The 24,579-nt window shown below is 48.6% G+C and overlaps 1 protein-coding gene across 2 annotated transcripts in view; it reads left to right on the top strand.

Annotated features, from left to right (window-relative positions):
* MAN1C1 (mannosidase alpha class 1C member 1) overlaps positions 1-24,331 on the top strand; it is a 68,350-nt gene extending 44,019 nt beyond the window's left edge. For both annotated transcript variants that reach the window (XM_082329601.1, XM_082329602.1), the window contains 10 exons: positions 1,084-1,199; positions 3,406-3,486; positions 5,712-5,806; positions 10,152-10,275; positions 12,786-12,879; positions 16,438-16,553; positions 16,708-16,927; positions 19,103-19,275; positions 20,160-20,275; positions 20,931-24,331. In XM_082329601.1, the coding sequence (XP_082185727.1) occupies positions 1,084-1,199; positions 3,406-3,486; positions 5,712-5,806; positions 10,152-10,275; positions 12,786-12,879; positions 16,438-16,553; positions 16,708-16,927; positions 19,103-19,275; positions 20,160-20,275; positions 20,931-21,048 (1,253 nt within the window). In that variant the 3' untranslated portion in view covers positions 21,049-24,331. The remainder of the gene's footprint in view (positions 1-1,083; positions 1,200-3,405; positions 3,487-5,711; positions 5,807-10,151; positions 10,276-12,785; positions 12,880-16,437; positions 16,554-16,707; positions 16,928-19,102; positions 19,276-20,159; positions 20,276-20,930) is intronic.
* Positions 24,332-24,579: the final 248 nt, after the last annotated feature.

A 24,579-nucleotide genomic window follows, 5' to 3' on the forward strand; every position in this document is an offset into this window, starting at 1 on the left:
AGTTACCCGGGAAAGTGATGGCCTTTGTAATGTAAGCACAAAGGGTTTTGAGTCACGATGTGCTTCATACCCTTTGCTTTCCGTGCTAGGAATAATTTTAGGGAACCCTAACAGAAATAAAATTCGAGCGCTGAGATGTTGCAAACCCAGGGTTGTTAACATCTCTAGTTTCACTTGATCTCAACTGCTACAAGATTGTTTGTCTGCACACCCTGTGTAGTTGGCATGGCACGCCATGCCATGCCATTCTCTCTCACTGGAAGTTCTCCTATAGTCCATTTGCGTAAGACAACGCTTGGCATGCAATTTTTTTACATGGATGACATGGTTGGTCCAAGTACTTGGTTGGCATTTGCTTCATCTGCATGTGTCCCATTGCCATCTGCTGGAGAACGGTGAGCGTGCTCACAGGGACTGTGCTGTTAGCCAAAGGACGGGAGCTGCCCCCAGAGTCACCCATCCCCTGTTCAGGATTCATCGCGATTAGTTTCTGGTCTCTCTGCTGCCAGCTGAGGCCGTGCTTTGTTTGCGTGCTGGTAGTGGGAAATGCTGGGTTATGGCACGGTGCAGAAGTACTTTGTGCCCCAGATAACAAACACTGCATCTGGACAGAATGATCAAAGACCTGTCTTGGATGCTCTTGCACAATAAAAATAAAATTCTCTTCCCTCACTGAGAAGAGGGTTATGCTTGCAACTAAGTTAGGAAGAGGCTGAATTTAGGTTTACAGCTGAACAAAGATTACGGGTGAAATTGCCTAACCACTTTGGCCAAGACAAGAACTGGAAAACAAGGCCAAGGTTTGCAGTCGTGACTGGTGGCTTGAAGTGTGGACCTTGAGCTGTTCCTTGCGGGTATTTTTTTCAGAATTGTCAGGCCTCTGAAAATTGGGCCTCTCCAAAGCAGAGCTCGCTAGTCCTGTTAGAAGATCTCAGCCTTGACCATGGCCAGTCTGGGTCCCATCCAGACATCCCCAGTGTTGGGACTGGAAGCTGCTGCCTGTCCCAGCTCCTGCAGGTTGATTTAGAGCTAAAGAAGACGGCATGAACGGGCCTTCATCACGCTGTTCTGTTTGCAATGCAGGAGGCCTTCGAGGAGCTACGGTAGTAGATGCCTTAGATACTCTGTACATCATGGAACTCGAGGAGGAATTCCAAGAAGCAAAGAAGTGGGTGGAGAAGAGCTTTGACTTGAATGTGGTGAGTCAGTTGCTGGGAATGCCTGTCTGTGTCGCAGAAAAGCTGCGTGTTTGGCCAGTTCTGATCAGAGTCCTCTCTAACAATCGTTTGGGGAGGGCAACTATGAAGTCTGGGGGGGGAAGAAACCACTCAACTGATTTTTGTTTTTTTAAGGCCAAAGGGACTACTGTGATGATTCACCTCATCTTCTGCCTGTACATGGCACAGGGTTCCAGCCAGGGGCCACCAGATCAGACTCGCCATGTCTGGCTGAAAATGAGGTTCAGTGTTTAATGGTTCTTGTGTTTTGGTCTGGGTTATAAAAATAGCTGTAATTATTAGATACTCCAAGGGAGTTTTATTCATCAAAGAACAAGTTCTGTTTCATCTCAGTTAAATGTCCGCCTGTGATAAGACAAGTTTTCTTTTTACATGCTGTAGACTAAGATTGCAAACACTGATCTCCTTGACGGGGCCCTTTGTTGGTATGTCATTGCTGGGACTTGTGCGGTGGGAGCATGGTATCGAGGCAGCGAAGTGGGAGCACGTAGCGAGCCTAGATTTGGAAGGAAGGGCGTCATCTCTAAAAATGGCCAGAGACGCTTGCTCTCTGGGGCCCCTGAAGCTTTCCTAGCCATAGGAAAGCTTCCTTAGAGCTAGCGTTAGCCTCGCTGGGGCTCTGGGTGCAACGCATGCCTTGCAGTGCTATCAAGCGAAGGATGCGGTCCTTTATCTCACTTTGTGGCCAGGGCCCCTTGCCAATAGCTCTGACTGTTGGTCTCCAAGCCAGCTCTTGTATTTCTCGTGGGAGAGCTGATGCGATCTCATCGGTGGCATACGGAGAATGTGAAAACCAGAGCGCAGTTCAAACTTTTATTTTTTTTAATGCTAGCCTAGCAGTCTGTTGTGAAAAATGGTTCTCCCCATGGGAACAATGCATGCAGCTGCCTTTATAGAAAAGCATCATTTGGGAGGGCACGACTGGCATTCACATATTCATAAAAGGAAGACCACATCTGATAAATTTGGTGAATGCTCTCAGTACGTTACTGAATCGATAAACAAGGGACAAAATCAACTGGGAGATAATTTATCTGGATTTCATAAAGGCTTTTAATCTTGGCCTGCAGAATAGATTGATCTGCAAAGACAAGAATGAATGCTATGGATTGATCGGTGGAGTCAGAAAGCATAGCGGAGGGAGAGAAGGAGGGAAATTAATTAAAAATTGGCTCTGTACAAGGAACTCTAATAGTCCAGAAAAGTGAGGCAGGGACTCTGGGGCCTGCAAGCTCTGGCTGCAACTGGGTGCCGTGATCTGTCTCATGCAATTTCAGTCATCATCTCAAGAAAGCACTTGCTCTGATTTGTAACCTGCAGGGATTTAGAAAGGGCAGGCTAGTGCAGAGGTTCAAGTGCCCCTTTGCTCACTGAAAGTGCCGTGTTGGTGGAAGATCTTTCTGGGTTTTGGCTTCATGCATTTGCGGAGGGTAGGAATCATTTATCATGCAGATTCAACGGCCAGGAGCATGGATTTTTTAAGGGCGCATTTTCAATGCAATCATTTTGACATTTGCTGATCATCAGCTGAGTAGGTAGAGCAAAACTTGTTCCAGGTGAGTGGGTTCTTGAGCGATGCAGTGAACCGTATCCGTCCATGTCTGTTGTCTGTGGTGGTGGGGCACATGGACATCAGGCGGTTTGCCTCTCCATAAGCGTGCCCGTGACAGGCACCCTATGGGCTGTGGTCCCCTCTGAGCCTGCAGGCTGGGGTGAGTCTTCGAATGACAGAAAATAGGAAGCGCGTTACGTCTGTCTAATGCGGTGCCCTCTGCACAAGAAAATGGAGAAAGTAATTTTTCCATGTGGCTGTACAATTTTCTCTTTAAGTAAAACATTTCAAGGGGCAAATTTTTGCCCTAAACTAACTCACAGCTTTTTGGAAGGCATAACCCAAGACAGGGTTGGATGGATGGACGATTCGTCTGCCCTAACTGATTTACGTATCGTCAGCTGGTGATAAATGGGCAGTTTGGGTGTTTCTCTTCCCTTCAGGCTCCACCTGTCACTGTAGAGCAAATAAAGCGCTGTGAGATCTCAGACAAAAAGCTGTGTTACACTGTGGGTGAGGACTGGGAGGCTTAAGTATCTGCCTACAATCTGTTCCCCTTAGCTGCCATTTGTGCGTGCAGACTTTGCACTCAAGTATATCATTATGTATTTTCAGAATGGAGAAGCATCCTTGTTTGAGGTGAACATCCGCTATATTGGAGGACTGTTGGCCGCTTACTACTTAACTGGAGAAGAGGTTTGTTTCAGCAGCTCTGCATGTCTCGCACAGTCACCGATAATGAACTGAAAGGGTTCTCCAGCAGCTTTTCTCTGAGCATCAGATAATCCCTCCATAACAACAGGCTAAACCTATCATTTTTATGAATATCGAAATGCCACTAATGTTCTTTTAATTAAGTCTCGCATAATTACCTTGCACACACCGTGCATGGCTCATTTGCAAAGATCTTTTCTCCTGTGAGCAATTCTAGCAAGACATGTTTTTGGTTGGACACATTGCTCCCCAGTGAAATGCCATTTGCAGCGATCTTTGTCTTTGTACTTGTTCCTTTGTATTCTAAACATAGGCAGTATTTCATCAAACATCATTCCAGATTCTGCCTCGGACTAAGGAGGGCAACCGCTTAGTGGCAAGTGCTCCACACTCTACCTGGACAGTCTGTAGCAGTTTGCTTCTAAGATAAAGTGCCCTGGGGTACAGGGAAGGAGGGTGGCCAACGGCCGGGGCAGGGTACCTGTGTCCTGCCAACTCATGTGACAAAGCGACAGAGCTCCACAAAATGTCCCCTTGCCCAGCAGGTGTGGGCTGGGCGTCACAGCCCCTCCTGCGGCGTGGCGGAGCAGCCGTTCAGCGGGTGTCCCATCCCCCAGGAGTCCTGGCTAGAGCAGGCGGCTCTCGCTGCCACTTCCCTTCTTTCCCTCCAGCTCGGCAGAGGCCAGGGCTTAATGCCATAATCTGTTTTGTAATGTGACTGGACTGGAATTTTACAGCTGGCTGTAGAGAGATGAGGAGATTATTCCTTTGCCTTGGAAGTCTTAGGCGAGCAGAAACTCTGATTGAAAGGGGAGTTTTGTGAGTGAGGGAACTGGAAGACTGGCTCTTAAATGAGAGCTTAGCACTCATGCCATACACTGACCGTGGCTGGGTGCTGCCCACCGTAATAGGATGGGATGGCTCATCACTGCATAGTGGCACCATTGATCCGTGGAATCACAGGAGCAGCTCAGTTACTTTAGTTTCATTTTAAATGAGTTCCAGGAATGACTTCTCTCTGTGATTTCCCTCCAGGGAAAACTCTCAAAGACTCAATGCCCTGACTCAGGGCCTGTCTCAGTCACAACTTCAACAAGCTTCAGATCAACAGAGCAAAAAGAAACCACATTAAACCATAAAACTCCAGCAGTGACCTCTTGAAGTGCAGTCAGCAGCAATGCTCAGCAGCCAGGACAGTGCCTGTCATATACCCAGTCAGTGTCACCAGGCTGAAAGGCAAAAATCAAGTCCCTGTCTCTTGCTTTCCCTTCTGAACCAAACCCCTACCTCCTTGCGAGTGTATAAAAGGTCTGCAAGCCCACAAGAGAGCTCAGGTTTCCTCAGTGCTGTATTTTTAGAACAATAAATTCCCGCTTTCTGAGAACTACTATGGCAGTTTGGGCTGGTGTAGGGGGGCTAGAGGTAAAAGGCTTGTGCTTTATCTCCTAAGTCACTTACAGGCTTCCCTCAATCAGGACTAATCTCTGGAGCAAAGATTAGTCCTTGTATCAGTTTGTCCCAAAATAATTGTGTGTGGTGGCTTTGTGCTGCAAGCCACCATAAGCTATAATTTGATTTGAAAGCCCGAAACTCAGGCATTAAGAATGGAAAAGGAGCAGCTTAGCCGTGAAACCATGAATCCTTCCTGGAAGAGAGTTGCAAGTAAAAGATTGTTTGTTGGAAAGCATGTTTTTTTGCAACAGGAGATGACACAAGCTAGACAAACACATGTTGTAAATCTAACAGTGCTTCATCCTAGAAAGATTTCTTTTGATTTTGATTCAGTCATTTCACCTCCTTATGTTCTCTGCCACCCTGGGAAAAGGGAAGAATTTGTCCCCAAAGAGTGCCCTTCGGATCAGTTCAGATCGCTGAAATTTGCTGCTGAGGTACTTGGGGTGTTCTGAGCCCTGCAGCTTTGGCTGCTCTCATCCAGGCTGGGGGTGAGGCAGGGGACTTGGGACTGGTTTAGCGTCGATTTTTAGAGGACATTCAAACAGATACCGAAGTTCAGCATGACTTTTGGTTCAGATCTATCGTGCCGTGGAACTAGGGCAGCAGCATACCTGAAACAGTAGATTCTTGTAGTGCAGCGCTTTCAGTTTTTTAAAATGGTGTGTTTGAAAAAGGGGATTTGAAATAAACCAGTGTGACTAGTATTCACAAGCAGTCCATCAAATATTTATCCTCTCTTCTTCTTTTAACAGGTGTTCAAGAGTAAAGCTCTGGAACTTGGAGAGAAACTTTTGCCAGCTTTTAACACCCCCACTGGCATCCCACGTGGCGTCATAAATCTGGGCAGGCAAGACACACGTCCTTACAAGCATGTCCTTTTATTACTGAATGTTTGTAAAAGACCAGGACTCAAGCAGGAACAGCAGCAGTTCCTCAGAGGTGCCCCCCTCTAGTGCAGATTCTTCGAGGTCATTTCTTTTGCCAGCTCAAACCCAAGAGGTGCCTTGGCAGAGATCGCAGGTGACTCAAGTTAAACCCAGCTGTGTTTTATTAATTTTGGGCTATCCGCAGTTTCTTCCTCTACCTCTTGGCAGGGCTCCCTGCTGCAATAGCATTTTCCTCACTCTCATTTTCTTTGAAAGGTTATTTGTAGTCTGCACGCAGCATGCGGTGCTCTCTGTATTTTTGCAGTGTGCCCAACTAGATGCATGTGAATTTATCCAGGCTCCATGTTTAGAAAAATTGGGAAAGGAACTGGATGGGACTGGCTGACAGTTTTGCTGCTAGAAGGGGGGGAGTATACAGATCCTCTAGTTTTCTCCCTGCCGGCAGCACTCAGCCAGGTGTGCATCCTTCACTTAGGGCCACAGCATTTCATGTTGGGTAGGTGGTGGTCTCATGCCGGAGGGGAGCTTTGAGGCAGCAAACAGAGGCAAACCTGGAGGCTGGACTCCCAGTCTCTGATTCTTGCTAGTAGACAGTGTTCTCTGCCAATAAGGGCTCACTGGCTCATTTTGATGCCTACAGACAAATCCCCCAGGGTAAAAGCTGCATGCCGGCTGAAACAGAGACAGCAGGAAACGTGGATTAACAAAAGCTTTTCGTCCTCACCTCGTGCAAAACTCAAAGCGGCAGCCATGAAAATCATTATTCATCTCCTAGCCCAAATCTCCTGTTTGGCTCACGTCTCTGTGAAGTGCAAGACTTTCGAATGTTTGGCTCACGCTGATCCATTGCTCAAATATCACTGTCACCCTTCAGTTGTCTCATCTGCACGTGACCCCAGCGAAAACTTGAGCCACCACCACGACTTTAATTGTCTCTTTTTACAGAAGAGACATTCTGCTTCCTCTGTGGCTGATAAAGACTCGGCATAGACTAACCTTTCACAGAAATGCCAAACCCTCCCCTGCCCTTTGTGAAGACAATTGAAACAGACTGTGTCTGCCTAGACATTCCCAAAATGTTTTGCTGATGACCTTGACGAAGAGCAAAGAAAATCAAAATAACACTGAGCCCGCAATCCAGAACCCGTATTACTGGCTTCAGCTCTGGCTCCAGGGCCGTGAAACTGCTGTGAGGGCGCAGAGTATCAATTGATTTAGGAGCAAGGATGAAGCGAGCTGAACCTGTAGCCTGACTACTGCAGGAACACGATGAACAGCCAAAGGCTGTAAACCCAAAGGGGAAGGGAGTTACTCGGTGTGAGATAGCGTGTGGAAGTGGAAGCAGAGGAGAGCGAGGTGATGCTGTGAGAGCACGCCAACCCAAATGTCAGGGCCAAACCAAAGCCCAGAAGAGTTTTGCAAGAAGGAATTCTGTCTCCAATTCTACTTTTGCAAGGATGTGCTAATTCCAGAGAGACCTCACCATCTCAGGAGGAGGAGAGTCTTGCAGCATGTGTAGGCTTCTGGTGGTGGTAGCCTGGGGGGGTGGGTCAAGAATGACATTCAGAGATTTGAAACAAACAAAAGCTGGCATTAAGTCAATTCTGCGTGTACATTTTTGAGGACCCAAGCACAAAGAGACCCACTCCCCTCAGCTCTTCCCATAGCCAACTGGCCTTATCTCTCCCTGTCACCTCACACCACCTTTTCCTCGTGTCCCCTCTCTGCTGATGTGCTTCCCTGGGGCCTTCTGTTTTCAGACAGGCGCTGTATCACATCGCACACAGGCTTGTTTGCCATCCTGCGGGTCCAACGGCCACGTTGTCTGCCAGGTCCTACAGTACATTGTCTTCTCAAGCTGCGGCTCTCGGCTCTCTGCCTGCGTGTTGCACGGTGATTTCCCTCCCGATGCCTCCTGTTGCGGGTCCCTGGCCCCTGCTTTCCTTCACGTCTCCCCTAAACCCTCTGCACCTCCGGATTTTTCCCCATCATCCTCTCCTGGTCTCACTCTTGACTTGGCGCTGTTTTGCTGCTTTGGATCTCTGTGAGGGAAGGAGATGATACAACCATTTTCAGTCCGTGCTTGCACTGGACAGTGTTTAAGGAAGACCCACTTATCTGGGGGATAAAGAGAGCGCTGGGCATTTTCTTTTGTCTTGAAGTCCAAGGTCCTTTAAGCAGTAGTTTCCTCTGAGATGTTATAAAACAGGGAAGCTGTGGAGATCCAGTTTGTCCAGTCTGTAATGCTGAAAAAATGTTTTCCTGCAGGGGGTCATTTCAGGCTGCTCTTTAACCCAGGGACACGCTGCAGCCGTGCTCCGTTTCCTCCAAACCACCTCTCCTTGAGTTTTACTGCGATTTGTAACCCCGGGGCTCGGGTTCCCGGCAGCACGGCCCTTGCAGGCAGTGCCTGGCTCCTCTCTGGGACGGAAGCTCCCGGGGGGTTGCGTCCGCCGCTGTGACCCCACGGAGCCGCTGTCACAACAAACAGCCCCATTTGGCTGCTTCCAAGCACTTCTCGTTTGAACTAGCTCGGAAGGCAGTTTCTGTTTGTGTGGTCGTATTTGTTACAACGTCCCTTCAGTGCAGTAAATAAAGAAGAAGTAATTGACTCGTTATAGATATGAGAACACCGTGGGATTGTTTAGCACACCCATCCCAGGGCCAGCTGCTGCCACGTCCAGCAGGCATCTCCAGTGCGATATTAATACGGCATTAACCTGGTCAGAGCAAAGGACCTTTCTGCCTGCACAGGGAGATTTCTGCCGTAAATACTCGGTGTTATTGGGGTGCCCGATTCAGCTGCACACAGCGTTTTCAAGTGAAAAGCTGGTGATGCAGCCTCCTGACAGTTTGCAGGGACGGCTGACGTTTGGCAGCGACTGGGCAATTTGAAACAGCGTGAACATATTGCTTATCTAATGGCTCTTTTTGTCTGGAGGCGAAACAAACAGCTCTGGACCTGAAATGGTTTTCTGTATATCACATGCAGGGGAAACTTCCCCCCCCCCCCCCCTCGGAGAGATCATTAGTTTTAGCCTCCTGTAAACAACAGAAACCTTTTTCCTCTAATAGCCAAGCTTTCAGGCGCCATCTAGTGTTATCCCCGCCCCCCATCGCTGGAAACCCGTTACCTCATCAGCATCAGCCGCAGGCAGCGCTCGCAGACACGCGAAAATCAAAGCCAAGTCGCTTCTGAGATGCCTCAGCCCTGGGCCAGCACCTGCAGAGGCTGTTTTGGGACCAAGGCTTAAGGATACAGGGCGTTTTCGTGTCTGGGTGGACTTCGGAGAGGCACGGAGCTGTAATCTGTAGCAGTGGGATACAAGAGGGAAGTGGGCGAATGCAAAAGCAAATCCCAGAGTGCGGCTGGTAGTGCTTGGAAGAGCCTCTGCCCTCCCGTGTCCTTTGGTTAGTTTTCTTTGAGATTTAAGAGAGAAGTGATGCCCTGCTCATCCCCAGAATCGACTCCCTGCTTTGCTTCAGTGCTGATTTCTCTCTTTGCATGGATTTGGCAGGGTGAGGGGAGACAAACAGAAGCTGAGAAGGGATCCCGGTACGTCAAAACTAGGGGCGGAGGCCCTGTGTGTAACTGGCTTCTTCAGACAGTGTTTGCCACCTTCTGTAGTTTCATGCTGGCTCTCCTGTTCTTGCAGGGCAGATGAGATGAGCACCGGTGGGGTGCTTTCAGAGTCAGGTTTGCCCTGTGCAGATGTTAAGGTTCCCCATTTTTTTTGCCTTACAGTCAGGTTGGCCCGATGGCATCTTTCCCCTGGCACTGATGTTGCTGTATCCCCTTGCAAGCAAGCATACGCGGGGAATGGCAGCGTCGAGTACATGTAGAGAGTGAGATCTTGTTGAAACAAGGTGCTTAGGGACAGTCTGGGTTCTCCATAAAACAGCAGACTTGTGGGGCGTTCGAGATGCGAGAGTTCAGCCCAGGCTACTTACAGACACGTTTTATCCCAAAGTGTCTTGTGTAGGGCAGGTTGTCAGTTCCAAAGTTTGCTTTAAGCTGATCTGTTTGGGAGGGATTACTCTCCCACAAAAACGGCAGTTGCCCAGCATGCGCGGTCTGTGTGTTTGCCCTATCTTAAACAATCCTTTGTAAAACTTTGTAAAACACTAGAACTGTTCCTGTGAGAGTCCTAAAAATCTGTGGGTGTCCTTGACATGGCCCCTGTTGAGCCCTGGTGTGCGCTGCGTGCACACAGCAAAGGCAGGGTCTGCACCGGGGCGGTGGGGGGACCCCAGGCTTTGGCTGTGTTTTCCTGGCAGTGAAGGCTCCCTTTTCTCTCCTTGCAGCGGCATGAGTTGGAGTTGGGGTTGGGCGTCTGCCGGAAGCAGCATCTTAGCAGAATTTGGTACCTTGCACTTGGAATTCCTGCACCTCTCGGAGCTCTCTGGCAACCCGGTGTTTGCAGAAAAGGCAAGTACTCCCCAGCTTGGTCTTGAGTGAATTGGTCTCTTCCTACTCCCGGGTTCGTTGCTGGAGCAGAGCAGCACTGTGTTCTGCCTGCAGCAGACAACATGGCAGCAAAGCGTTCCTGCTCCCCAATACCAGTACAGCTCACCAGAGGAGAAACCTTCCAGAGCGGGACACGGGTTCAGAAACCTGGGCCTTGCAGGCTGCAGAGCTCAGCAGGCCTCAGAGCATCCTATGCGCCAGCTCACGGGGCAGCTCACCGCGAGCTCCCGTTGGACATCCCGTCACACCAGTAGGCCTTGGAAGGTGGCTACCCCAGTGTTTCTTTGGCCATTTCCATTTGCTGTAGCCCCTTCACCTGCCCCTCCATCGCTTGCAGCCCCTGGGGAGATGCGGATGTTTTTCTCAGTCGTGCGAAGTTGTAGCAAAAACTTACTCAGACGAGGGCGCAGCCAAAATTAAAGCATCTGTTGGATGCAGACTGCAAAGATAATTGTTAATTCTGATCTCCTAATAGTAGTGCCTTGTACTCGCAGACCTTTTTACTCTAAACAGGCATTAAATGTTATGCTCCAGCCAGCAAGATTTCTGCTGAGGTTTCTCGTGTAGGAAAGGCCTGACAGTTGACATATTGGATTCCTTTTGTGTAACTTGTAACTGAAAATCTATTCATATTATACATTACCTTGAGCTGCTTTTTCCACAAGTGATCTTGTAGTGCATGTGCGAGCAACTTAATAAATATGCTGTTGAATACCAGCAAGTCATTAGCTTTTGCTGCACGTCCCTGAGGAACCGGCTTTGAGGGAGACAAATCGTTCCAGTTAGAATCCAAACTGCCCCCGTGAGCCCAAAGGAAATGGGGCCTGTCCAGAGTCCCACAGTGGGGTGAACACAGACAGTGGTTCTGGGATTGCCAATAAACAGCTCAAAATGGTACTTTCCAAGGTATTTCCAGTGCAGGTCTGACAGGTGTGAAACAAGAAGAGAATTTGCAGAAGAGGAAGAAAGAGAAAGAAGAAGCTAGGAGAGCAAAATGGAGAATAGGATGGAGTGTGTGGAAAGCAGTAAGGGTGGTGTGAGCAAGAGGAATGTCACAGCGGGGTGAGCAGGAGAGAAAAGCAGAGCAGTGAAGGGAAACGAGAAACCCAGGAAACTGTGGGGAAGATAAAGACAGACTGGTGATCTGAAATAAAGGAGACAAGCTAAAGATTCCTGAGGGCAGCGATAATGACAAATTGCTCAGAGGAAGGCGGGGAGCCGAGAAAAGACCAGTAAAGGGAACAGAGGTATGGAAAGAAAACGCATGGGAAGGAAACGAAGGGGGGGCAGGGGAAGAGAGATTAGCACTGAAAAACACCAGGGCGAGAAGATGCACCACTAAAAACTGGAGCTGCATCCATATTCCAGGTTCAAACTGTGGCATTCTGAGCCACGATCAAGCCTCTCTCCCCAGCCTAACGTGTTTTCCTCTTTGCCTCCTAAGCCCACAGAGGGAAAAGGGCAGAACCTTTCTAACGGACTCTCCTGAGCTGAGCGTGCCTGGTGTGTGCCACAGAAAACGTATCGCATTCATCCTAACACCCTCTGAGAGAAAAAATGTAGGATGATGTGGGCTCAAACAGCCCATCCTGTGGGAAATTACTTCAGAGGAACAGATCAACTCATTAACTTGCAGCTTGGGACTTGTGTGATTTTAGCAAGAATAAAGTCCATCTGTGTCTTTTATTCAAACATGTCATTAATATGCCATGCTACTAAACTTCAGTAAATATTATGCAGCCTGACGACTTACTTGGAAGCACTGACTTAAGTCTGTAGCCAGCTTTTGGCGTACAAATTGTCTAATTTTATAAAAGGTTTAGAGTGTATTAGCTGCTCTGCAGGTTATAATAGAATATTTATGCTGCATACCATTTAACTTTGTCCCTTATGGGAAAGGCCTATTGGATTTAATGGGGGTGAAACCGAGGGAGGTTTTAGAGAATAAGTACAGCTGTTCTAGCATATTACAGGAGCTGCCTGTTGTTGAAATTAAAGGCCCCAATTCATCATGTTAAGTGACCACATGGTGAATTTAAGTACTGTGTGAGTCACTCATCCCTGCCACTCCTTTCCCTTTGGATCATGGAAAAAATCACCCTCTGCATCTCATACATTTCCACCCAGATCCCAAACCCTCAGGATTGCTTCTGGACCACTGTTAGCAAACTGCTTCCACTGCTTGCTGAACTGGGGCCTTGCAGGGTTGTTAGGATCATTCCTAAAATCCCACAGAGCTGGATAAAGGTTGTGCTGAGGAGTCCAGCAGAAAAGTTTCTCCGTAGCAGACCTCTCACCAGAGAGCCATGTCATTGGGTTCTGCTTACATGATGATTCACAACGTTACAGGCTGCTGTGCTTGTTCAGCCAGGGAGCAGCACTGATGAGTTACAGAGTTCTCGGTGACAGTGCAAAACCGTCAGCTTTTTCAGCAGAGAAGTAACATAGTTCTTGTCTCTCGTCTCTCCTAGGTGATGAACATCCGCAAAGTCCTGAACAGAGTTGAGAAGCCGCAGGGCCTTTATCCCAACTTTCTCAGCCCGGTGACAGGGAACTGGGTGCAGCGTAGGTATCGCTCTGCGTTCAGAGTCCTGCCTGGGGCGTTTCAGTCTTTCCATTATTCTTTAGGAAGCAATAGCAACTGTCAGAGCAGCAAGCCAAGGAAATGTCTTGTCAGGCAGGCTGTTATACATGTGATTAGATAATGCAACCCGATTTGTAAGATGCAATATAGTAATTGTACACTTATTCCATCAGCCTTGTTTCCAGCTGAGTGTCTCACCTCCAGAGAGAATTAGGGCCTCTCTTGCACTGGGGAGGATAATGGTACATGGTTCATCACACAGATATTAGAAATCAGCACATCTCTTTAAGACCTCATCCTGCTGTCATCACATAGCCCACAGACCTCCTTGGGAGTTGCACGTGAAGGCTGTGAGCAGAAGCGCTGTGAGATTTACTTCCTGAGCAAGTAAGGAACCACCTGGCTTACGGAGTCTCAGGTCCCCCTAGGATCTAGGGATGTGTTCTCTTGCGTGCGTTCATGTACCTGGCACCACGGTACCTCAGCGTAGTGCAATTTTCTGCAAGAAGGGTGAGACAAGTACGTGTTCTTTTCTCTTGCTGGGAATCCAGCACTGGCCGGCACTGAAGACATGGGCATTGGATACTGCTCTGATACAAAAGAGGAGCAATAACCAGGAAAGGGCTTGAAAAGAGCAAGGAAATATTAGAAGCAGTGTACCCAGGGAAAGATTATTTATTTTCCTCCTTTACGCACGCAGCCTGTTCCTTACCCGGAGAAGAGGCAGTACCCCTCTTTTTGTGCCACCAAAGGGCAGAAGCCTGCCCTCTGGTAGGAACATGAGAGGCTACTGCTGCTGCTGTGCCCCAGATCTCTGACCTCAGCTTGCCTCTCTGTTAAGGATTTGCTTGTTTTGACAAGGGACAGTGGCTGGATTTCGTGTTTCTCTGTCAGAGGAAAGGGGAGTCTCTTTTTGCAGAAGCTGTTTTTAACCTGTCAGTGGATTGCATTTATATTGTTTAAGCAGTTTTCTTTGAGTCATTGCATTACCTGGTGTCCCCATGTCTCGTTGCACTGTTTGCTCTGCTAGATCGCTCCAGACCTTTCTAACTACTGTATTAATGGCTCTGATGGTAACTGGCAGGCAGTTGCGTGGCTGCCATCATCCGAGACAGTGAGCGAGCACTAGCTGTGAGCAATCCCTGACCTTTAGCTGCCACATCAGCGCCTCTAACGGTAATTGACAGGGCTTGGCTTGAAAGGTGTCCCAGCAAAGCCTCTTGGATGGTTGCAGTTGTCCCGTTAAACCAGAGCTGTCCTTTGGTGCCGTGAGGAAAGAAGATGGGCTTCTGTGTTTGTCCCATTAATTGATCTCCAAAGTTACCCTGTCCCTTTGTAAGCAGTTCAGCTTCCCCTCCACATTTGTCTCTGCAGAGCTGTTGCAATATGTTCCACTTGAAAAGCTAATCTCCCATCCGCTACCGCACCCCTGAGATGCTATTTTCTTTAGGTTATTCCCAACTGGCAGCCACACTGCACATTTTCCCAGACACAAGCATTAATTCTGCCTATTCATTGGTGCTGAGAGGAGAAGTGCCTGTCTGTTGCCATAACTGATCGTTACAAAATCTTTGGGAAACTGAAGAGCTGTGCTCTTAATTCAGCTGGTTAAAATACTCAGCTTGATACTCAGCATTCATCTCTTCTGCCACTAATTTAATTCTATTTCTGTCTGCAGATGTTACTTCGCTGTACTGACCTGCTCCCACCCCTTGCTGACATATAGAGGGGCCCGTGGCTGGTTCCTGGAGGTTATTAAAAGTAGCCTTTGATTACTTGTTCTGGGATAGGCTGATTTATGCAAGAGGACTAGAGATAACCTCTCTCCTAGGCTTTCACGTCATGAGGGCAGCTCGTGGCGCAGGCTGTTTGTGGCAGTTGCTCATAATGTGACCTTGTGGTCTGAATCCGTACTCCAGTGAGGGAAGAGGCTGATCGGCCTCTTCTGCATCTCCCGGACTGCTGGTGAGAAATAGATTAGGACCAAAGTAGGGAGGCAGCTGCAGCCTGCCACAGAGATGTTCCCCGTAGGTGCCAGCCTCTCATTTTCTCTCTTGTCATTAAAGCTCTTTGCGGGAAGTTGTTTTTCTTGGAATTGCTGTGATTTTCTTAAAAGGTGTATCTTTGACCTGGGTGAATGAGCAGATCTTCTAAATGAAGAGGCAGTGCTGTACCTCTTCTGAGCGCAGTTGTTACCTTTAGAAAATTAAAGCACGGTCCCCTGCTGAAATAAGAGATTTGTTTATGCAAAGTGCCTAGGAGGCAAATGCTGGCAAAGCTGATGCCATATGGAAAGCAATTATGTACCAGAGCTCCTGCTTTGGTGATTTTATGAATGACACACTTAGGATCACAGAGCTTCTCTTTAAAGACGGGCTGTGCAGCCGGTGTTTGCAAATAGTCTGTCCTCTTTTTTTTTTCTAAATTCATGCATCTGATCTCATTGTTTTGCTATGGATTATTCCGTGGATCATTGGACACACTGTATCAGGGATATTTGCTCTTCAGGTCAGGAAAATGCATGGCTGTTGATCTCTTCTGTTGGTAGGATTTAGCATTTAAAATAAGCCTCAGGACTTTATATATGTACGGCGCAAGGGAAAATAAAAATCAGAACAGCTAACTCTGAAAACCCTGCTGCATCTGCTCGCGTTTAAAATGGGGACGCGTGCAGACGCAGAGGTGGACGCTGTTAATTAACAGGGATGGTTCAGTCCATGGTGGGCAATTTGTCTTGCTCTTCTAAAAAGCAGAGTACTTGGCTGCTTGAAAGAAGGAATGCTGCTTTTCCCCCGTGGTACAGTTTAAAGATATAAATCCATCCAGCAGTTCCCCCCAGGCAGAAACCCGCAGCTGTCATGCCCGTTTCACAGTGCAATTCTTTAGCATCCTCCTCTCCAGTAAGGTCATAGCATTGTGTACTCCGAACAGATAGCCTTGAAAATCCGATTTCCGCAGAAGAAAATATTCAGCGCACATCCTTGTACCTGACTTTATCATTTTAATACGCCAACAACCCCAGCCTTCCCCAGGGCACAGAGTCCCACCATGAGCCAGGAATACAAATGGCACGATTGCGAGGTCCCTACAGCAGCCCCTTGCTGGCAGCTCTGTCTGATCCAGCATGCGCTCTCCCTTTCCTGAGGCAGGGAGGCAGCACCCAGTGGCTTCATATAGGCAGAGATCTATCAATACCTGCCACTGCTTTTGGTTTATGAGGCTGGAATTTATGATGATTGCTTCATGAACAGGAAGCATCTTCAAGTTGCAGTATAAATAACTGTTGCAAAATAAGACCTCTGAATAGTTTTGGTAAGGGATACTAATGCTTCGTAAAATGACAGAACATTTTTCTTCTGATTGCACTTTCCACCTTTCTTCCTTTTTGAAAAAGAAATGCTGCAAGCTCTCCCCAGGAAACTGGAAAGAGGAAGGAGAGAACAAGGGCATTAAATAGGACATGGTTGTTTGCTCTTTGTAAAGCAACTGCTGATTGTATATCATGACCCTGAAGTTCTTTTCTGGCTTTCCCGCTACAGACCATGTCTCCATCGGGGGGCTTGGGGACAGCTTTTATGAATATCTCATCAAATCTTGGCTGATGTCAGACAAGAAAGACTCCGAAGCTAAAAAGATGTATGACGATGCACTAGAGGTAAGGAGCAGGTTGCTGCTCTGTATTTTTTGTGTGGGACGTTGTTCATCAGAATGTTTCAGGCAAAAATGTCTTAGATCTTTGGGTTTCCTTGGTATTCACTCCTCACCCTGTCCACTTAAGTATCCTGAAATCCTGATTTTCATCCTGTTAGGCAATAGAAAAGCATTTGGTCAAAAAGTCTGCTGGAGGATTGACCTACATTGCTGAATGGAGGGGTGGCATCTTGGATCACAAAATGGGCCACTTGGCTTGCTTCTCTGGGGGCATGATAGCACTTGGAGCTGAACACGCTGGAGAAGAGAGGAAGCAACATTACGTGGATCTCGCTGCAGAAATAACAAACACATGTCACGAGTCTTACGCACGCTCAGGTAAACCTGTGGGCTGCCTAGAAAATGTCAGCGAGGGGTAGCTTACAGCCTTAGGAGACTCAGCTTTTGTGTGGCAGAGGTTTGCAGTAGGGTATTTTGTGCTTCAGCAGCATCTGCATCCCTGTGTATGATTTTCGCTTGTCTTTTCTGGGATATCTAGAAGAGAAAGCGACATGTTTTACATAGCAGCCAGCTGGAGCAGAGGTCCAGGCAGATGTGAGCTGCTGTGGCAGAGCTGGGAAAAGAATCCAAAGCTGAATCCTAGTCCTGCCTGCCAGTCGCAGAGCTAGCCTTCTCCCAACAAGACTATAGTCTGAGTCTGTCCTTTCACATCCCTTTGCAGACAAGAAGGGGAGATTAACAGAGATTAATTGCAGGGTGTCCCGCTGTATGGAGCAGCGCAGCTGAGAAGCCCAACAGGAGAGTGTTGGAGACCTGCAGCTGCTGGTAGGAACCAAAACAATGAAGTTCCTCAGCCTCTCCCGGCTGTGTCAGCAGAGGCTGGCTAAGTCTTTCTGTTTCACAAGTCCAGTAAAATTTGTTTCACCCCCCAATGTGCTTCTCAGTCAGTGCTTTGGGAGAGCAGTGGCTGGTGATGAATGAGGGACTGGGTTAGTCCTCTGCCTGCAGGGCTTTCAGCAAGATGAGCTCGCTTTGGACACCACTCCTTTCTTTGTAGGCATCTCTGTAGCTCTTCTGAGACTGCAGGCAGCGAAGCAGCAGTCTGCTTTCCGGGACCTTGTCGAGCACAGGTCTGTCTGCACTAACTGTTCCCAAAGATTGTTTCACACCTTCACCACATCAGCAAGCCCGTGCTGGCAGCCGGTGTCCAGCATGTTTGCCCAATAAACTTCAAGCTAACCTGAAATGATGTTTGCAAAATAACCCTTTTTTCCCCCCAGCACTTACAGAACTAAAACAAGCCACCCACACTAATAACCCTCTGATTGTGAGTGCCTGGAGCCAATTTTCACCTTCAGCAATATCCATCAGCCCAGACAGGACAGTAGCAAGCCTGCCCACACTGGTTACGGTGCTGTCATTTCAGCAGGCTCGTTGTTTTGCAGAGAACGTCTGTGCGTGTCACCCTGGCTCTCAGCAAATAGTCCAGCTAGCGAACACTGCTAGGTCCCCACGCAGACAGGAGGGCCCGGGGAAGGTGTGCAAAATATTTGGAGAAATAAAATGACTCCCTGAAATACAGCCTGGTGGTCGACACATGAGTGCAGCAAGAGAAACCTTGTGGCATGACCATAAGCAACCTCTGTGCTCGCTTTCCCTGTTTCTCGAATAGGGAGAGGGTTGGTGTTGAAAGTAGGGCTGTGAGTGCTAGCTAATGCGTGCGAGAGTTTGAGATTCTCATGTAAGGGACACTCAAAAAGACCCAGGTACTCTTATGAATGTTTTATTCATAAAATACCAGTGAAGTTGATTAAGCCTTCCCCATCATCCTGATGTCTTCTTTTCAAAGAGTGGACCAGAAGGAAAGGCGGAAGAAGTGATTGCAGGGCCCGGGTACCACTTCTTACAGCCTCCCTGCCGCAGTGCCGGCGAAACGGCGCAGTCTGGGGGACTGATAATTGTGAAACAAGCCTCCTGCCTGGGAGCAGCGTATCGATATCTCTGCGGTGGCAGGGTCAGCTGCGTGGCTAGATTTTCCTTTGAACGTGTTTTCTCTTTGAGGCTTTAGGACAGGATCTGCCTCTCTGTTCTTTCTCATCTGGGTTCTGAGTTTGTCTTCAGTGATGAACTCTGCTGTCAGGGGCAGGGGCAGTGCCATTCCTAGGAGCAAATACCAGCCCAGCAGAAGTGCTAGGACATGGGGGAAATGGGTACCTGCCCTCTCCACGCTCAAATCTGGTCCAACTCTGTGTTTTGTCAGTTGTATCCACCCTCAGAAACACTTTGTCCTCACCCAGGTAGCACCCAGACGTACCGCAGGATGAGCAGCAGCTGGAGCGGCAGCGGGCTCAGCTCACGCACTCCGTGGAGCTGCCCCTGCTTTGACATCAGCTGTGAGGCTGATCTGATACACAAGCATGACTGAGCTGCTCATCTGACCTCACGCAAGCCTTAGTTAAATGTTGGCAGCCTGAGCAGCACAAAAGCACCTGGACGGTCTGTTTACTTGCTTTCTCCTCAAAGTGATCATTGCCTGTGTGTGATTTTGACTAGATACCAAACTCGGCCCCGAAGCCTTTCGCTTTGATGCTGGAACCGAAGCCATGGCAACCAGACTCAGCGAGCGCTACTACATCCTACGCCCAGAAGTGGTAGAAAGCTACATGTACATGTGGCGGCTGACACACGATCCCAAGTACAGGCAGTGGGGCTGGGAGGTGGTGAAGGTACGGTTGGAAAATTCGCAGTAATAACTCTTACAGGCTCTTACCTAAGTAATAACAGGCTCACACATAGAGTAATAACTCTTACAGGCTGCTGGATTCTTACAAAAAATCTTTCCTTCGGTCAATAAAAAGAGCAGAAATTATTTAAATTGTGTTAGACACTAACACACATTAGCAATGGGGCAGGAATACACAAAATAGCGCAATTTAGTGTGGCGTCCCTGTTGATCATTGTGAATGCTTTCTTTTCCCTTTTGGGCTACGCTAAAATCAGTCAGTCAGAACAGTGGAGGTTTATGGAGAGGAGTGCTGCAGACAGCGAAACCTGCTATTAATGTAACAGCCCTCTGCAAAACGGAGTCAACCTTCTATTTGAAATATTTGGACTGCTCAGAACCACTGGCTCGTAGCTGGCCAGGGAAAATCAGCAAACCTGCCTTTGCCCTTCGTCTTGTCTTCCTTCCACAAAGACCTCCCAGCCAGAAAGTCACTCACTTCTTTCCAGCTCATGCAGTAGCCTGTTGGCTGCTGCCCTGCGGCCTAGCAGGGGCTGTGTTTCAGTGGTGGAACTGTCATTTGTCTGCTGCCCTGGAAAAGAGGCTCTGCAAACAGCTCGAGTGGCCGCTTGAGATCTGTTTTTGCTATGAGTGTAACGCCAGGGTCAATCAATCAACTAACTTAGGCGGTTTATGTTTCTCTTGCTGCTTCATTAGAACTAGCTTTATTCCCGGAGTCTGGAGCAATCACCGCGCTCTTCAGTGAGAGACAGAGGCTACTATAAACCTGGAATTTGATTTGTAAAGCTGACTTGTAATGCAACTGATGATGATTAATGAGTTACTCCATGCTATTGTGTGTTACTGAGATTTCTTTTCCTTTCTCAGGCCCTGGAAAAACATTGTAGAGTAGAAGCTGGTTTTTCTGGCATCCGAGATGTTTACACCACAACCCCAAACCATGACAACATGCAACAGAGTTTTTTCCTCGCAGAGACTCTGAAGTAAGTCTAGCATCGCAGAGACCCTTCAGCCTAGCATAATTCCTGCAGCATCAACACTCTTGTCTGCTTAATAAGTCTCTAATAATAAGGGGGAGGTCTCATCCTCTGTGGGGAAAGCTGGGCAAGGCTGTGGGTGCTCAAAGCTTTGGTAGTTTCCTCCTGTAGAACCACTGCTGTCGCTGGCACTCGAGGTTTCTGCTCATGTGCTGGATTTAGAGGACTCTTCCTGTGATTTAGAGCTGCTCTGGCTGCTGAGCTCCCTTGGATTTAGCTCTGATGGTTTACGAGACAGCTGTCTCCTCTGCCAGGTTCATGTCCTGCACACAGAGGAAGCATGACTATGGCCCGAATTTGCCGCCCCTTGCTGCAGATCTGCCGTTGCTGGTAGCGCGAACTAATGTTCGTGGGGTGGCTGAGCGCAGACGCCCATCCCGTTTCGCCACCTTTGCACCAGGGTGGGAGTTCCCAGCAGGAGAGCGAGGCAGGGAGTCGGGAAATGTGTCGCCACAAACCGTGGCAGCCGAGGCCAAAGGCAGCCCCCATCACAGTCCTGCTGACAGTGCTTGCTTGTGCGTGCTTGGAGTCCCACTTGAGCTTCCTTTAATCTCCCTTTGTGTCCATCTTCTTCCCGCCCACCCTCGCCCTCTGGCTCCAGGTACCTCTATCTTCTGTTCTGTGAAGATGACGTGCTGTCCCTGGACGACTGGGTGTTCAACACGGAGGCTCACCCCCTGCCAGTCAACCACACGAACTTTAAAGCAAGTGTGCAGTAGTGAGGCCATTGCCCAGCGCCCTGCAGCGTCGGCGGGTCACTGCATTTCCTTTCCATTAAAGGAATTCGCGTTGTTCCTAAAATGGTATTTTGGGGCACTAGTCCAATTCCGGACAGTATTATACTGAGAAGATGAAACCATGAAGCAAGCACCTTCTTTTCCTCTGTGAGGAGCTTTATTAGCCTGATAATGAGATGTTTATTCTGGGCCATATTGTACACAGTTCATAGACATTCCTTTATACAGAGAATTTATATGAAACCCACTGACTTTGCTTTATAGTGGCCAAAGGACTGGAAGTTTGCCATAAAATAGACTTCACACACACACACATCCTCCTTTCGTTTTTCTGTTCCATTTTTGCCTTTTATATACTCTTGGATTTATCACCTTTCTAATTAACAGTTTTCGATATACTGTGCTTTCTAGGTGATAGGCTTTCTAGGCTCTTCAGGAAGGACAGGACAGAAAGAGGAAGGGGAGTTGCCCTTTGTGTGAGAGAGCAGCTGGAGTGCATGGAGCTCTGCCTGGGGATGGATGAGGAGCTGACTGAGAGCTTATGGGTTAGGATTAAAGAGAGGACAGGTAAAGGTGACATTATAGCGGGTGTCTGCTATAGGCCACCTGCCCAGGAAGAACAAGAGGATCAGGCCCTCTCCAGACAGATAGGAGCAGCCTCAGGTTTGAATTTGCAGGCCCTGGTCCTCATGGGGGACTTCAACCACCCTGATATCTGCTGGAGGGACAACACAGCAGGACCTAAGCAATCCAGGAGGTTCCTTGAGTGGATTGATGACAACTTCGTCCTCCAAGTAACAGAGGAGCCAACAGAGAGAGGTGCTCTGCTGGACCTTATACTCACCAACAAGCAGGAGCTCGTTGGAGATGTGAAGATCAAAGGCAGCTTTGGCTGCAGTGACCATGAGATGGTGGAGCTCAGGCTCCTGAGGGCAGGGAGGAGAGTGAAAAGCAAGCTCACAACCCTGGCCTTCAGGAGAGCAGATTTTGGCCTCTTCAAAGATCTGCCTGGAAAAGGCCTATGGGATAAGACCCTGCAGGGAAGAGGGGCCTGAGAAAGCCAGTTCATATTCCAGACTGATGTCCTCCAAGCTCAAGAGAGTTCCATTCCAGTGAGCAGGAAGTCAGGCAGAAATGCCAGGAGGTCTCTGTGGATGAACAGAGAACTCCTAGCCAAACTCAAAGACAAAAAGGAGGAGCATACAGAGGGCTGAAGCAAGGATGGGTAACCTGGGAGGACTACAGAAACATTGTGTGAGCATCCAGGGCTGGCGTTAGGAATGCTAAAGCCCAGATGGAACTGAATTCAGCCAGGAATGTCAAAGACAACAAGAAGGGCTTCTACAAGAACATAAGCGACAAAAGGAAGACTAGGAAAATGTGAGCCCACTGCTCAACAAGACAGGGGGCCTGGTTACACAGGACATGGAAGAGGCTGAAATACCAAATGCTGCCTTTGCCTCAGTCTTTACTAGCGAGATCGGCCTTCAGGAATCCCAGGTTCTAGAGATCAGGGGGAATGGCTGGAGCAAGGAAGACGTACCCTTGGTGGAAGAGGATCAGGTCAGGGAATACTGAAGCAAACTGGACAGACGTAAGTCCATGGGCCCTGAAGGGATGCACCCACAAGAGCTGAGGGAGCTGGCAGATGTCCTTGCAAGGCCACTCTCAATAATCTTTGATCAATCATGGCGACTGGGAGAAGTGCCTGAAGACTGGAGGAAAGCAAATGTTATCTTCAAGAAAGAGGACCCAGGAACTATAGGCTCATCAGCCTCAGCTCAGCCCCTGGGAAGGCGATGGAGCAGCTAATCCTGGAAACCATTTGCAGGCACATGAATGACAAAAAATTCTTTCACCAAGGGAAAGTCACACTTGACCAACTTGATAAACGTCTACGATGAAATGACTGGCCTGGTAGATGAGGAAAGAGCAGCAGATGTTGTCTACCTGGACTTCAGGAAGGCCTTTGACACTGTAGCCCATCAGATCTTTGTAGACAAGCTGTTGATGTATGAGGTGGATGAGCAGACAGTGAGGTGGGTTGAAAACTGGCTGAATGGTTGAGCGTAGAGGTGGTGATGAGTGGCATGAAGTCTAGTTAGAGGCCAGTAACTAGCGGTGTACCCCAGGGGTCACTACTGGGTCCAGTCCTGTTTAACGTCTTCTTTAATGATCTGGATGACGGGGCAGAGTGTACCCTCAGCAAGTTTGCCGATGACACAAAAGTAGGAGGGGTGGCTGACAGGCCAGAGGGTCGTGCTGCCATCCTGAGGGACCTCGACAGGCTGCAGAAGTGGGCTGATAGGAACCTAGTGAAGTTCAACAAGCAGAAGTGCAAAGTCCTGCAGCTGGGAAGGAACAGCCCCCTGCACCAGTGCATGCTGGGGCACCCAGCTGGAAAGCAGCTTGGCAGAAAAGGACCAAGGCGTCCTGCGGACGCCAAATTGACCATAAGCCAGCAGTGTGCCCTTGCTGCAAAGAAGGCTAATGGTATCCTGGGCTGCACTGGACAGAGTATTGCCAGCAGGGCGAGGGAGGTGATCCTTCTCCTCTGCTTGGCACTGGTGAGGCCACGCCTGGAATACTGCGTCCAGTTCTGGGCTCCTCAGTACAAGAGGGACGTAGGCATGCTGGAGAGAGTCCAACGAAGGGCCACAAAGATCGTTAAGGGACTGGAACATCTCTCCTGTGAGGAAAGGCTGAGGGAGCTGGGACTGTTAGCCTAGAGAAGAGAAGGCTCGGGGGGAATCTTCTCAATGTATATAAATACCTGACGGGAGGGTGCGGAGAGGATGGAGCCAGGCCGTTTCCAGTGGTGCCCAGTGGCAGGACCAGCGGCAGTGGGCACAAACTGAAACACAGCAGAGTCCTTTTGAACGTGAGCAAACACTTCTTTACTCTGAGGGCGACCGAGCACTGGCCCCGGTTGCCCAGGGAGGCTGTGGCGTCTCCGTCCTTGGGGATACTCAAAAGCCACTTGGACACGGTCCTGGGCAGCCGGCTCTGGGTGGCCCTGCTTGAGCAGGGGGTTGGCCCAGATGACCTCCGGAGGTCCCTGCCAGCCCCAGCCATTCTGTGATTCTGTGATTGTGGTGTCAAAATTGTAACTAAACCAAAACCTGTCTGCAAAATTCTTGATCCTAATGTATTTTTATATACTTCTTCTGTGCTCTTAAAACACATTTACCACACATCACATCTCATTTATCTTTCCTTTATCGTTTTTGTGTTTTTCTACTTTTATTTGGAACTAAATGTTATGAGTCACTTGTAATAATTTCACTGCTGTAATAGTCAAATCTGTGAAACAGAATAAAAGTCTTGTAAAATAAAAAGCATGTTTGGGTTGATCCTCTTTAAAGCCATCTGTCAAAGACCCGTTACCTCACGCCCGGAGTAACTGGGTGACAATACTGCTTGATTTCAAGGATGTTTCACAATAGCCGTTGATTTCCAGGGTAATCTTGCCAGTGTGTGGACAGCAATTCCCGTCTGCACCAGCTCCCTGAA

The sequence above is a fragment of the Platalea leucorodia genome, assembly GCF_965183815.1.
Source record: "Platalea leucorodia genome assembly, chromosome: 18".
NCBI lineage: Eukaryota > Metazoa > Chordata > Aves > Pelecaniformes > Threskiornithidae > Platalea > Platalea leucorodia.